Below are 14594 nucleotides of genomic sequence, written 5' to 3'. Positions count from 1 at the left end.
ATGAATAAAATCAATTTTAAGATTATATCGTATAAAATTCTAATGAGTTTTTTTAGCGAAAAAAAATATTTCATTATGGTCAAATTAGCAGTTTCGAAATTCTTTACCCATGCTAATCAATCACTGAAAACTAAACTTTTCTGGGTTGCTTATAGGCGAGATAAAAAAGGAAATAAAATTAAAATATGTGAATATTTTTTGAAAAAAAATTCATCTATAATAATTTATTGAACGAAAACATAATATTTTAAATAAAAATGAAAATTTCTAAAGTGCAAATAAATATAGACAATAAGAAACTATACTTTTTAGGATGAAAAATCACTTAATTCTATGTCTAAATTTATTAATTATACGCTTGTCGCATTAACGGGAAAATGAGGTGAAATTTATGTAAATAAAATGAAAAAAAAATTTTTTCCAATTAATTATTTCATATTCAGAATTCTTTAATTGTTTGATAAAATGATTTAAGCAAATAGCCTTTAAATTGCAAATTACGAAAAGTTTTCAAAACCTAATAGTTATAACATCGTATAAAAATCACTTTCCTAAGTTGATGCTATGTTCATTTAATTTTTTTTAACAAATAATTCTGTAATACATGCTTACATTCAATCTTATTTCAAAAGTTTCCATTCTGTTCAATACGAAGAGCTTTAGATACGATTCGTATTTCCCTGTTCAAAGTCTGAAAATTAAAAGTATTAATTTTACATTTCACGAATGTTAAATACAAATAATAAGTACGATAAACTAAGTCTCTTCATTAGCACGAGTTAAATCTTTGAGTTATTTGAATCGCAAAAAGGAAATACTATTCAAAGAAAATTTTCTATCTCGTAAATGAGTGAATATCGTAAGGGACAATTATGCATATTATGTATATTTTGACGTATTAGTACATTTTCAAAATATCTGTGCATTTTTGACATATTTTGTTTCTGTTCTCTCAAAATTGCTTCTGTTCTCTCAAATGTATCCGTTCAGATTGAAACATAGTATCTTGTAATTACATAGTATCAGAACATAGATATTACACATAAACATAGTATCAGTTTAAGAAAAGAGATAATAATGTTTCAACTTTGCACCATATTTGAACAAAATTTGAAAGAAATTATAGTTAAACACGCTTCATAATTTCTAACAGTGCAAAACCAAATTCCAGAAACAATGAATTCTTAACCCATTTTCGGCCAAAGGTGCGTAAACACATCATTTCAATAAATATTCTTAATAACACTGTAACGCATAATTTTCCCTAATTCTATTTTTCTGCTATTATCAAGGTTTCTGATAATATCTACAAAATTCTAGCAATTCAATCAAGGTAAACACTTTCTGTTGAGAATTTTTTAAACTATTCTAATTTTTTAACATGACATGGTTATTGACAAATTTCACATTTTGGAAATGTATAATTATTCCATTTAAAATTAATCATACGTTGCAAATAAAATAAAATAATAATATTTCATTAAAAAAGCTAGTGCTCAACTAAATGTTTTTTCCATTGATTTGGCCAATGGTGCATATACGCATAATTTTATTTATAAAATAAAATATTATTTTTTACGCAAGAAACTTTTTTTTAATGAGTGTAATTAAAGTGTATTTCAATGGAAATTATACCACATTTTATAAAATTTTATGCTTGGTCGAAAATGCACTAATTCATTCCACTTTTTTAAAGCATGAATTATCATAGATAAATAACTAATTTTCGTTATATTTAATATTCAATAAAAACTAACAACAGTACAAAAAAATAATACCTTAATCCAGTTAAGCATCACAAAACTGATCGGCGATATTGACTTTACCTGATTGAACAATGCAGTGTCATAATTTAACATAAAAGAAGGTGTTACTCATTCCTAGCTCTCGTTGCCCATTAATTCCAAAGGAAGAAAAAACTTAAGTCGTGTGTCAGAAAATGAGTGTTTTGTTCTCATTAATAGCTAGAATTGGCTTCATTGTACCTGAAAACACTCACAAAGTCGATGTGATAACTTAAAAACAACTTAAGTATTATTTTCGAATCCTGAAATCACGTGCCGACATAAGCGACAGTTGCCATTAATCTAAAAATATACCTAGAGCGAAATTCCAAAGCTTCTGAAAAAGTCAAAATTACGATATCATAGAATTCACCCTCTTTATTTAATTCAAGGTTCATTTAATTTTGTTTTAACAAATGGTAATTCCAGAATGTAATTGTAATTCATTAATTTCTTTTCCGTTCAAAAACGAACATTTGTTCATAAGAATTGTATGTCTCTGTTTAAAATCAGAAGAGTGAGGGAACAAATTAACACTTATACTTTTTACGAGAGTAGAATTGACATGCGAAACGTTGAAACAGATGTTAAGTAAGATGAACTTCATCAGCTCGAGCTATTTGAACTTTAATTTTAAAATAATATAAATGGAAAAATTAAATCTTCGGAAAAAGTTATTTTTTCTCGTAAATAATCGAATAACGCTAAAATGAGTCAATTTAAAATATTATGATGTGTTAATACAATTTAAACATTTTACTATATTTTGACAAATTAGTATATTTTTCACACATTAGTAAATTTTGATACATTTATTATATGTTTGACATATTTCTTTTTGTGCTTACAGAATAGAATGAATTATGTTTTCATTCAAGTTTAACCATATTATCTTGTACTAAAGTGTAAGAAGTACGATAATATGTTCCAAATTTGTATCAAACTGGAAAGAAATAAGGGTTTAACTCTCTTCACAACTTTTAAGATTATAAAATCAAATTTAAATAAAAGGAAATTCATTCATATTCAATCCTCCTTTTTAAATGACGAATTAAAAAAAAAATTATTTTGAACATTCTATAATAATAACACCGATCCAAAAAAAATATAACATCTTATCCAACTAGGCATCTGAAAGCTGATAACCGATATTAACATTATGTACCTGTTTGAACAATACAGTTCTGTATTTTAACTTACAACAACGTGCTACTCATTCTAAAGCCCCGTTGCCCAAAGGTACAAGAAACTCAAATCAAACGATCGACTCTCAAATCGCGAGATCGTCGAGTGAGAGAATGGGTGTTTTATGTTCACTAATAGCCAAAATTGACTTCAATGTGGCCGAAACACTCACAAAATCGATGCAACAACTCAAAAGACAACAAGAGTGTTGTTTTCGAATCCCGAAATCGCGTGTCGACAGGCGCTAGAATTGCCATTGTTCCAAGAAGATACGAAGAGCGGATCAAAGCGCCGACAAGGATCACTAACAGAGTACAATGTTGCCTAGATACTACCTCCCCCAATATTACTTCCCCCATTCTCTTATCTATTTGTGATAAGGTGAACACTTATTTAATATTTTCCGGTTACAATCGTGCTTGGAAAAAGAAATCTTAGTGAAACCCATCCAAGCGTTGCTGAAAATTTCTACTAATAATAAAGCACTGCTTCGTAATTGATTTGAGCTTTTTTTTCATCTACATAAAACTCATCGAAAAAATTCATCTTAAATGATAACTTAAATATCTCGGCTTTTCATTTATATTTATCAAAATTGACTTAGCACTGAATTTTTCAAATATTTATGATTATGTTTTTTATTATTTTTTTTACTACTTGTTTGTTTATTCATGTACTTTTTCAAATCTATTTACACAATATTCCCACGTCAAATATTCTATATTCTATATATTCTATATTCTATATATTCTATATTCTATATATTCTATATTCTATATATTCTATATTCTATATATTCTATATATTCTATATTCTATATATTCTATATATTCTATATATTCTATATTCTATATTCTATATATTCTATATATTCTATATTCTATATATTCTATATTCTATATATTCTATAATTCATAATTCTATTCTAAAGAATAATTCTACTTGTAACTAAGCATTGTACGGGAATGGTACTTAATTTAAGTATATTTTTTTAATCAGGGAAGACTATAAAAAGGACGAATTTGTCATTAAAATTAATTATCATTACAATACCATTGGTTTTTATTTATTTTTATTCCAAATAAACTCACTAGATATTATTTATTTGGCTTATAAAGTATAACTGTTCAAATTTGTAAAGCATTAACCAAATACGCTTATTAAATTTATTTCAGATATAGTTTTTATATTTCTCATTGCAATATTAATAATACCTCCACTTTTTACATCTATTTAAGCAGAATGCATAATTTAACTGGCATAACAAAATAAAATTGTCTCAACTTTTTAAATCATTTACAGATTATGATTTTAAAATCAGTTTTAGATTTATTTTTATTATAATTACATTAATACTTTTCATTTTGATTCAAACAGTTATAAATACGCTAAATACTACTTATTTTCCATAATAAAATTAAACTGCTTCAATTTTGCAAAACTATTATAGATTTCTCTCACTCAATAAAGAATTTTAGCTCAGACTCTTTTTATAATTTTAATGTGCACTTAACAAAAATTAAGCTCCGTAAAATTTTGAAGCAAATATATTGCGATTTCATTCTTACTCTGTACTTTAATTACTGCTATTATATATTCTTAATTTTTAATGTTAGTTATAGATTATTAAAATTGAAATAATTACATTAAAGATGGGTACGATATATAAAGAGAAGTAATGATGGATTAAAAAAGGGATACATATAGCTGAACAAAGAGAGGTACATAAACAGATGTAACAAAAAATGACCTTCAATTTTAATTTTTCTTTTTAAATTAAATTTTTGTTTAGAAATAAACTTTATTCGTAAACTAACTACCAATAATTGTTTTCAAATTTGTAAATAAAAAACTATAATTACTAGCTTAAGGGAAAGTCAAGATAAACTGTTTACATGTTATGTACCTCTAAAAAATTACGACTTCTAGAAAATAAGAAAATAAAAAAATAATTTTATATTATATATGTACTTATTATGTACAATTAAATAACTATACATTAAAAAATCAAGATCATCTATTAATATGTACAGCTGAAAAGTATGAGCTTGTATCACATCAAAATAATTATGCTTATAAAGAATAAAGCGTTATTGTAAAGAATATGATACATATTTTTTTTACATAGCTATCAAATAATTTAAGTAAAATAATTATAAGCTGTTTACAAGTGTCCGTAAAAGTTTGAGCAATCAAGTTTTTTAAACATTAAACTTTAAATCCGGCAAATAAATATTTTCAAAAACAATAGGAGGCTGTTATATATTACTTTATAGATACTAAAGTATTAAGAAAATCACTAAATTACTGTATGTTTGAGTAACATTTTCTACAATAAATTTATTTTTATTTACAATGTAACTGTTAAAATTTTAAAAAAAGTAACTGCGTAACTTTCTTTAACTTATCCAACTTATTGTATAAGATAACTGTTAATTTGAAGTTCTGAGGAAAAATTTGCGTTCGCCTGATCTGCTTTAGAGTCCCTAATTTACCCCTCGTTCATATGGACGTTTATACAGACACGTTTATATAGACCCATTTTACCCCACTTTTTAGTAATGCGAATCAAATGGACACAATAAATATTGTCATGAACACCCTGTTATTTTTAACTTTCAGCCGATATTTTCAAATACAGATGGTGTTTTAATAACGTAGAGCACACTATAGCTTAATGTCTAAGAAAAAATAGAGATTATGCGGGAAAAACATAAGGGGTGTGAAATCCCTCTGGAATTGACAAGGACAACCGTGGTATTTCCCCCTTTATCCAAAAAGCGAAGGAGGCATAAATGCGATTTATCAAGTTTCCTACTACGTCCTATAATACTTTTGATTATATTAATTAAACGGAAGGAACAAGAAAAATTTTTCAAGACATCGCATTCTTATTTTAACAAAATTCACATCCTAAAAAGTACTCGCTGAAACTGGTACAAATAAAAAAGATGCTTTGCATACTATATTTACCGCACATATGGAATAGGCCTGACAGGTGTAAATAAAATTTTTAAAGAATCTATTTCTTTTCATTGAAGAAATTTATAATTCAACTATCCAAGAATATAATTATATAGATATGCAATGAAACCTGTCAAATTGACCACCCATATAAGTTGGACACCTTTTAAGTTGACCTTCATTATCAATAACCAATTTTACCTTACATAATAAAAAGGTTCAAAACCTATGTAACCTAATCATATGTCAAAATAAACCAAATTAGTTCACAAACGAATTTTGAAATCCTTTATGAGTTCTCCGGAAAAAAAAACTATTAAGTGAAATTTTATATTATGAATTAAAATTTCATTAAATTTGTTAAATAAAGCTTTTTAAGTACTGATTAAGTACTTGTGTACTGATATTTTAAGAAATTTAATAATCAACTGACTAGTACAGTGCAGCAATCGAATTTTAAAGATGCCACTTATTCTATTAAATTAAATTGAATTAAAATTAAATTAAATTAAATTAAATTAAATTAAATTAAATTAAATTAAATTAAATTAAATTAAATTAAATTAAATTAAATTAAATTAAATTAAATTAAATTAAATTAAATTAAATTAAATTAAATTAAATTAAATTAAATTAAATTAAATTAAATTAAATTATTAAAATTTGATTTTTCAGGAACTATTCAACTGATTTCGTTCAAATGTTGTATTTTGTCGTATGAAGTGAGATGCTTTAAAATGATGTAAAAAAATTTGCACCTTATAATTCAAAATTTTTTCGGCTATTATTAAATAAAAAAAGTAAAAAATAATAAATATTTAGTAAAATTTATTTTTGCACGTAATTATCTTTAGATAAACGAATTTTATAATTGTATGCGAAAAAAAATTCAATTTATTTAAAATGTTTTCGTAATATGGCAAACATTGCAAAAAATAAAATTAACATTATAGGGTTCAAACTTTAAATGTATCTCCCAACCAAACTATGGGGACCATATTTCCCAGATTGCGGCTACCCCTATATTTTTGGAGTCAGAAATCATAATCCGTCAAAAAGAAGGTATGTTTATTCAGAGAAAGTACGTTTTTGTGTCTGATTTTGTAACTTAAAATATCGTCTGCACTAATTAATTAGCATATTTGAGGTCACTCCCTCGAACCATTAAGATTGAATCCTAGAACGTGAAGATTCGACCGTTAGATCAGAAGTTATTCTGGGTGATCCATTTGAAAAGTTTTTGGCGCACTGTGCGCATCAAAATAAGCATATTTGTTCCTTCTAACTAAGCAATTTATGATTAAATTTATGTAACTAATAATTTATTATTCTAGTCTCATTTAATTTAAGTTCTTAAGATATATGGGGAATTCGATGAAATAAATTTTTCAAGTTTTGTTAACAAAAATTTAAATGCATTTATCTTTATTTTAAACGGCAATATATCGGAAATGTGTTAAAACAATATGATCTGATAAAAGAAAAAGTAATGATTCTTCTTCCCTTTATAAAATGATCACAAAGGCAATGCAACACAAGTGGTCAACTTACAAAGCAAAATGTCCAAAAATTTAAATTTTCAAGAGAAAAGTAGAAATTTCTATCAATAGATATTATTAGTACTAAAAATATTAAAGCTTTTAAAATTAATGTAAATGGTTATTAGAAAAAAGATGAAAAAAAACAACAAATAGTAAAAAAATATTTAATCAGTTCATTTTAAGTGTTTTAATTTTAACCAAAACATGAAATGTCACACTTTTAGTTACCCCTTACAGTTTAGTTACCCTTTCCTCTCCCTTGTCTTAAACTGTCATAACATTAAATTTATTCTTTGTCCCCAGATATATATAATGATTAGTAACATTGCCCCTCCACACTGTTTCGTAAATGTCCAGCCTTTTACAGTTAGTAAATTATCTCAATAGATTATATTTTTGATTAAGAATGCATTTAAAACACTTTACTTGAGACAAAAAAAAAATAAAGAAGCGTTACAAATTCAGATTGAGATATTGCTATCCTTGGAAGAAACTACGTGAGTTCATAGCAATTTATTTAAATTTTTTTCGGCAACGTTAAACAAACGACATTTTTTTGCTAATTCAATTTATAAAAGATAAGGTAAATTTTAGAGAAGCATCATTCTCATTAGCTAATCTAAAAAAAATACTAGTTTTTAAAAATATTCATTTAAAGTTAAAACAAATCAAGGTTATTCAAACAGACTTCATTTCTTAGAACACCAAAAAGAATGATTATTTATAGCAATAAATCACGCGCCGCAGTTTTAGTTGCTACGTGTATAAGTAGTTTTCATGTGCTCATAAAAATGAGTCTATTGTAAAAAGTATCATAACTTCGAAGAATCCAGTTAGATATATATTTTACTAAGTAATATATTAATAAGAATAAATAGTGTTGTTTTTACCATGAAAAAAATAAGTATATATTTAAGGAAATTAGACATAGTCTAACGTCAAAATAGGATGTAGTATTTTGCAAGAAAAATGAACCAACTTAAATGGACAAACAGTAATAAATAACTCATGATAGTTATGAAAATAATATGCCAGTTGCTAAAAGCTACATTAAAATATTTTGTTATTTGAGAAAATGACTTAAAAATTTTGAGTTAAAAGCTTTAGTGAAACTAGCTTAACGTTTTTGTTGTAAAATACAATGCATATAAAAAATAGTTAGCTTTATTGTTTTTATCAGGAAGTAGTAAATGAATAAATAGTGGGATCAGACGTAGTTTAACTAAAGTAAGATCCGGAATTACACAAACAAGTGGTTACAACTTAATTAATCACATAAAAGTGGATAAAACTATGTGAATAAAACTTATTTAAATTTTAAAAATATAACTTTTTTTAAAATTAGATTTTAGGAACTATTCGATCGTTTTTGCTCAAATTTTGTATTTTGCCATGTAAAATTACATTCTTTAAGATGATGTAAAATTTGTACACCTTAGAATTCAAAATATTTTCGACTAATATTAAATAAAGTAATAAAAAATAGTAGATATTTACAAGAAGTTATTTTTCGCATGGAATTATCTTTGAAAAAACGATTTTCAAAATTGTGTGCAAGAATTTTTCAATATGGCGAAATACTAAAATTAACATTAAGGTTTCCAAACTTACCACATTTCCCAGTTTATGTTTATCCCTATATTTCGGGGATTAGAAATCCAAATCAGTCGGGAAAAAAGTCATGTTTATTCAGAGAAGGAAAATTTCGGGGCCTGATTTCGTAACTTAAAATATCGTCTGCTCTAATTAATTAGCATATTTTAAGTCAAACCTTAAAATTATCAAGATTGAGTCCTAGAAAGTGGAGATTCGATCATTAGATCAAAAGTTATACAGGGTGGTTACTCAGGTCAGGGATCAAAAGTTTTTTTTTTTCTTTTTTTTTTTTTTTTTTTTTTTTTTTGCTCAGTGTACATAAGAATGAAGAATGCTATTTTATTTTCATGAAAATAGTAAATGAATAACAACTGACATCAGACGCAGTGTAAGTGAAACAAGATTTAGAGACAGAAAAAAGTGGACGTAGCTTAACCTGGAAGTTATAAAAATTACATGTTATTCGCCAAAGCTATTATCTCAAATTACATGAGAATTTTTAATTAAATTCTTCTAGAAACCCAGTTTAGCATGCTTGTTGTAAAATAATATGTATAAAAGAATGAATAACTTTATTGTTTTTATCATCAATATAGTAAGGGAATAAATAGGGTTTAACTAGTTAACTTGGCTTTACTAGACTTAATTTAATTAAAAATAAGAGAGTTTTAAAAAAATGGATACAACGTAGCCTAGCAGTTGCAAAAATAACTTGTTATTCGCTTAAAGTTGTTATTTTATATAACATCAAAAACTCTTTAGCAAAGTGCTTTAAGAAAACTAGTTTAAAAAGTCTGTAGTAAAATAATATTTATATAGGAACAAGTAGTGTTTTTTCTTCATCGTAAAAATTAAAAATGCATAAATATATTGTGAAATCAGATGATGTAAGATGTAGAGTTTTACAAAAGCTCGTTACTGAATAAAGTAAAAAGTTTCATTTCTTCGAGCTGCAGAATACTCAAAACTTAAATCACATTTTATATTTACTAAGATAGGGGAAGTAACGACACCAATTAAAATTTGTCAAATGAAAATAAAAGATAGGAAGAAACTTGCATGCGAACAAACTTTTAAGATGAGTAAAGTACCTAACCAAAAGATAGGTTGCTCATTTGGTAATTAGGCAGTATTTGTAGCTCTAAATATTGGATAGGTGAACTTCTTGTTGACAATAAACATTATAAGCAGGTGGGATATTTAACTTCCCAGTTAGATAAGTCGGTGGAACGGTGATTGCCTCTTTTCCCTTATTTAGAAGGGGGTAACAACAAATGACAACCCACTTTAAGGATATTTAATTAGTCGGATGATTATTATTTTTTGCTAGAACTTTGAAGGTTTCATACTCATAAATAAAATTGTAATGATAAACTGTTTCATATCTTAATAATGAATCATTAGTTTGAAAAAAGAGCCACTATAAAGGAAAATATACATTTATTTCTTAATAAGTCCACTTAGACTGATGGCTACTTATTCATGCACGGAAAAAATTCTGGTAAAATTACCGAACTGTATGGTAGTGACATACCTGGTAAAAAAAATTTATAAATAAATAAATAATATATTACTGGTAATAAAACCGAAAATATACGGTATTTAAATATTTAAACCATTCCTTTAATAATTTTACGTTCATATGGTAACAGTTTAAAAGAAACTCTGGTTTTTAAAATTTTAGTTACCACACATTTAGCCATATATTTAGATATGCATTGTATACAATATATATATTATATATATTGTATTATATATATATATATATATATATATATATATATATATATATATATATATATATATATATATATATTACTTCATATATTCATATATATATACTAACAAATCACTTCAGCTGTGCAGTAAGAACGACACTTTAAAACCCTCTTGTTACACTCAATTTGCACTTTTGTTTTCATATTTTGTAATCTGGCAATCTTTCTGCGAAAACATTTTTAAATCATTCTTGAAAAATATTTCGACCATGTAAGTTGATCTGATTTTGCTACTCGCTTTGTAGCCCCCTTTTTAATGTTTTTCCTTTTATTTCATTTTATTTTCTGTTTTTAGATGTTATTTTTACTTTTTGTGATCTATTTTACTTATTGTTATTTTTATAAAAAAAGTTTTGAGTGCTCCTCACACTATTGTATTAATATATTTTGCTTTGGCTTTATTGATACAATATCAGAAAGCACTCTGTTTAGCGGATATAATCGTGTGAGCTGAAGAAAAGATTATATCTTTTTTTTTTCTTTCCGGTTTTTTTAATAAAATTTAATTCTTTTTATATATATATATATATATATATATATATATATATATATATATATATATATATATATATATATATATATATATATATATATATATATATTTATTTAAACTATTGTTCTTTATTTTTTAACTTCCCCCCCCCCTTTCTTCTTATATGTCTATAATTTTTCTTTGTTTTATTCTTCATTTCGAACTTATATATATATATATATATATATATATATATATATATATATATATATATATATATATATATATATATATATATATATATATATATATATATATATATATATATATATATATATATATATATATATATATATAGACATTCTTTAAAAAGGCTCATCATCCCACAACTAACAAAATACGGTTTTTACAGTATAAAATGTATTATAACTAACATAATTAATTATATGATATATTTATATAATATTATTAATGATATTATAATTTTAAATACATAATATTATTTAACATGAAAACACAATATCAATATTCTTATTCCTTTTGTACAATTTAAATATTTGGCAGATTCCTTTTGTTAGCTGTACATAAAAAAAAACACTAAACTAAAATTTTAACTCTCTTAGTTCATATTTTGTTGTTAGATTTTCATTATTAGTTATAGATTAAAAAAACCTATACTAAAATTCTTGAACCTTTTGTGCACTGTCAGAAAAGATTTTTGTTAGCCATATATACGAAAAAAATTGAAAAATAAACACAATATTAAACTTACTGGTTATAAAATAATATTAAACTAACTATCTCTATACACTTCAATTGATAGATAAATTTGCATTGCCAGTTATAAATAAAAACACTATTAATAAAATTTTTACTCGCTTTGTACGTTTTTAGCTGTTGGATATATTTTCAATGTTTCTTATCGATTAAAAAAAAAAAACTATGTTGTTGCTTATCCCCTTTGGCTAAGTCCAGGAGATCGAGCTGTCCCCGCAGAAGCACCGATAAAAAAAAAGAAAAAAGAAATAAAGAATGGGTGGAGAAGAAATTATGATGTATAGAATTCATGTACGATGAGTACATTTGACTATAATACAGAATTAAGTAATATAGAAACCGTTTAAGATTGATATTTGACATCACGTGTTTCGCCAGAAAAAAAAGTGTGGATACGATCCCTTTTTTCTTCAAACTACCAATTTATATAAGAGTCGCTCTTCGAAATGTGCCACTTTTCACTTTGATTTTTCCGTTTTTAGAAACTTAACAATTTCGGATTTGGCGAGTAACTAATCAATTAATATAATTCTAAAATAAACTAACTTGCGTTAGATGAAATTGATATCTGAAAGTAACTATATTAAGAAGACAGTTACGTAAAGTAACGAAAATTATTTTCTTTTTAGAGGAATCATCTGGCTGACCAACTAATAATAAAGACTTGCCTCAAATTCCATTCTTATGGGATATTTTAGACGTCAACCATTATTATAATAAAATAAGCAAAAATGAGAAACGAATTTTTAAAAAAAAATTTATTCAATTTGCCAGGTCAAATAATAATAATAATAAATAACAATGAATTAAACATAATAATAAAATGTAGTGAATTAATTTAAAAAAATATGTTATTACCAGAAAATTAAAGGTATTCCAAAATATATGTAACATAACATAGATATGTAGCATAACATATGTAACATTAACACGCAACGCAACATATATAACATTAGAACATGTAAGCTAATAGCATGATTTATATTTTAATATGTGAGAAGAACAATTTTTATCAGAAAGCCATATTTGTTTTGATATTAATGGTCTAATTTAAGTTTTAGTGGATAAGAAGTCACAATGCAAAACTCTATCTCTTTCAAGTAAATAAACTGTCCAAACAAGGTAATAATTTCATAGCGCAACTTATTTAACATGTACTTTAAATAAAAATGGTCTTAAAAAATTTCATTAAAAAAATATATTAAATATTTATTAAACTAAATTATTAATTTTTGCTGAAAATAGTTTCCTAAGCTTAGCTAGGTTGCAGACTTTGATCTGTGTACAATGTATATCTTATTGACCGCCATTAATAACCCTAGACAAAAATAAAATGACATATAATTGTTCGCAACTTAATGTTTAAGCGTGGAAAAAAACAAAAGCACTTAAGATATCTAACGAATCTTAACAAAGGCTGAACTAGCAAAATCTGGTAGATTATTTTTCTTTCTTCAGTCCTAATTTTCTCAGAGGTGTTTAATTAAATTTTGATAGCATTTGCTTGTTTTTTCTTCACTTTCATATTAATTTGTGATCTCTAATGTGGCAATTTTTTCTTATTTCGTATATGATAAGGATTCTATAAATACATATTAAAGGTAGTCATTACGAAACAGCCAGTTGAAGCTGATAAAGGTGTTTTCAAATCTTATAATGAACTCCAAGAATTGCTGCAATGAGAAAAAAAGTATCGTCAAAACTACCAGAATATGGTAAATTTACCGTGTTTTTTTCTCTATGGAAACACCAAAAAGTTCGGTAATTTTTATCGTAGCACATTGGTAATGACTTTTTAGTAAACAATAAAATATGGTTTTTGGTAGTAAATGTGGTAAAATATGGTAATTTTAACCAAAAGCCGGTAATTTTAACAGTACTCGTATAGTTTGAGATAAAGGAAAATTTTTTAGCTTGATAACCTCTATTTTATTTGATTTGATTTCTAATAGAGAAATTGTATCAAAATAAATGATTAACAATCAACTAGCTCCTACAAACTATTTAAGTAAACCGCCATTTTAAATAAACCATAAAAGTGTAAAAAGATTATTGCCATTCTATTTGGTGAGGCATAGACATCAAAAGATTAAAACTACCAAATAAATGGTAAATTAAGAGATAGTTTTGACGAACATTTTTGTAATTTTATCGTATCTCCGATACTCCATCTATTTATCGTATGTCCATGCTCTAAATTATCTATTTAGAGCATAGCATAAAAATCATTTATTTGGTTAAATTTACTTTTCGATTTAAAATTTGTTACTAAATGTATGACAATAACATTTATAATTTTGAAAACCAGAATTTTCTGTTAACCGTTACCATAGCGAACTGTAAAATTAGGAAATTAATGGTACACTTACCGTATATACAGTGTCACATTTAAAAATCAGCATATCACGAAACTTTTTTTTGAAAAACGGAGTCGACGGCATCTTTAATTCATATTTTTAAACCATGTTTTTTTGCGTGTTTTTTATTTTTTTATTTT

The 14594-nt window shown here is 25.3% G+C and overlaps 1 protein-coding gene across 5 annotated transcripts in view; it reads right to left on the bottom strand.

Annotated features, from left to right (window-relative positions):
• Positions 1-14594, bottom strand: part of LOC107446663 (forkhead box protein P1) — a 238312-nt gene that overhangs the window by 209465 nt on the left and 14253 nt on the right. Inside the window, exon 2 of one of the 5 annotated variants that reach the window (XM_087155467.1) lies at positions 613-691. The exons of the other annotated variants lie outside the window; for them this stretch is intronic. Coding sequence (XP_087011593.1) covers positions 613-639 — 27 coding nt within the window. The 5' untranslated portion in view covers positions 640-691. The remainder of the gene's footprint in view (positions 1-612; positions 692-14594) is intronic. 5 annotated transcript variants of the gene reach the window in all.

This window comes from Parasteatoda tepidariorum, chromosome 11, assembly GCF_982258835.1.
Source record: "Parasteatoda tepidariorum strain Cologne lab strain chromosome 11, Ptep-v5.0, whole genome shotgun sequence".
In the NCBI taxonomy this organism is placed as follows: Eukaryota; Metazoa; Arthropoda; class Arachnida; order Araneae; family Theridiidae; genus Parasteatoda; species Parasteatoda tepidariorum.
Note: the sequence above shows the minus strand (reverse complement) of the source record. Positions and strands in the feature narration are given on the sequence as shown.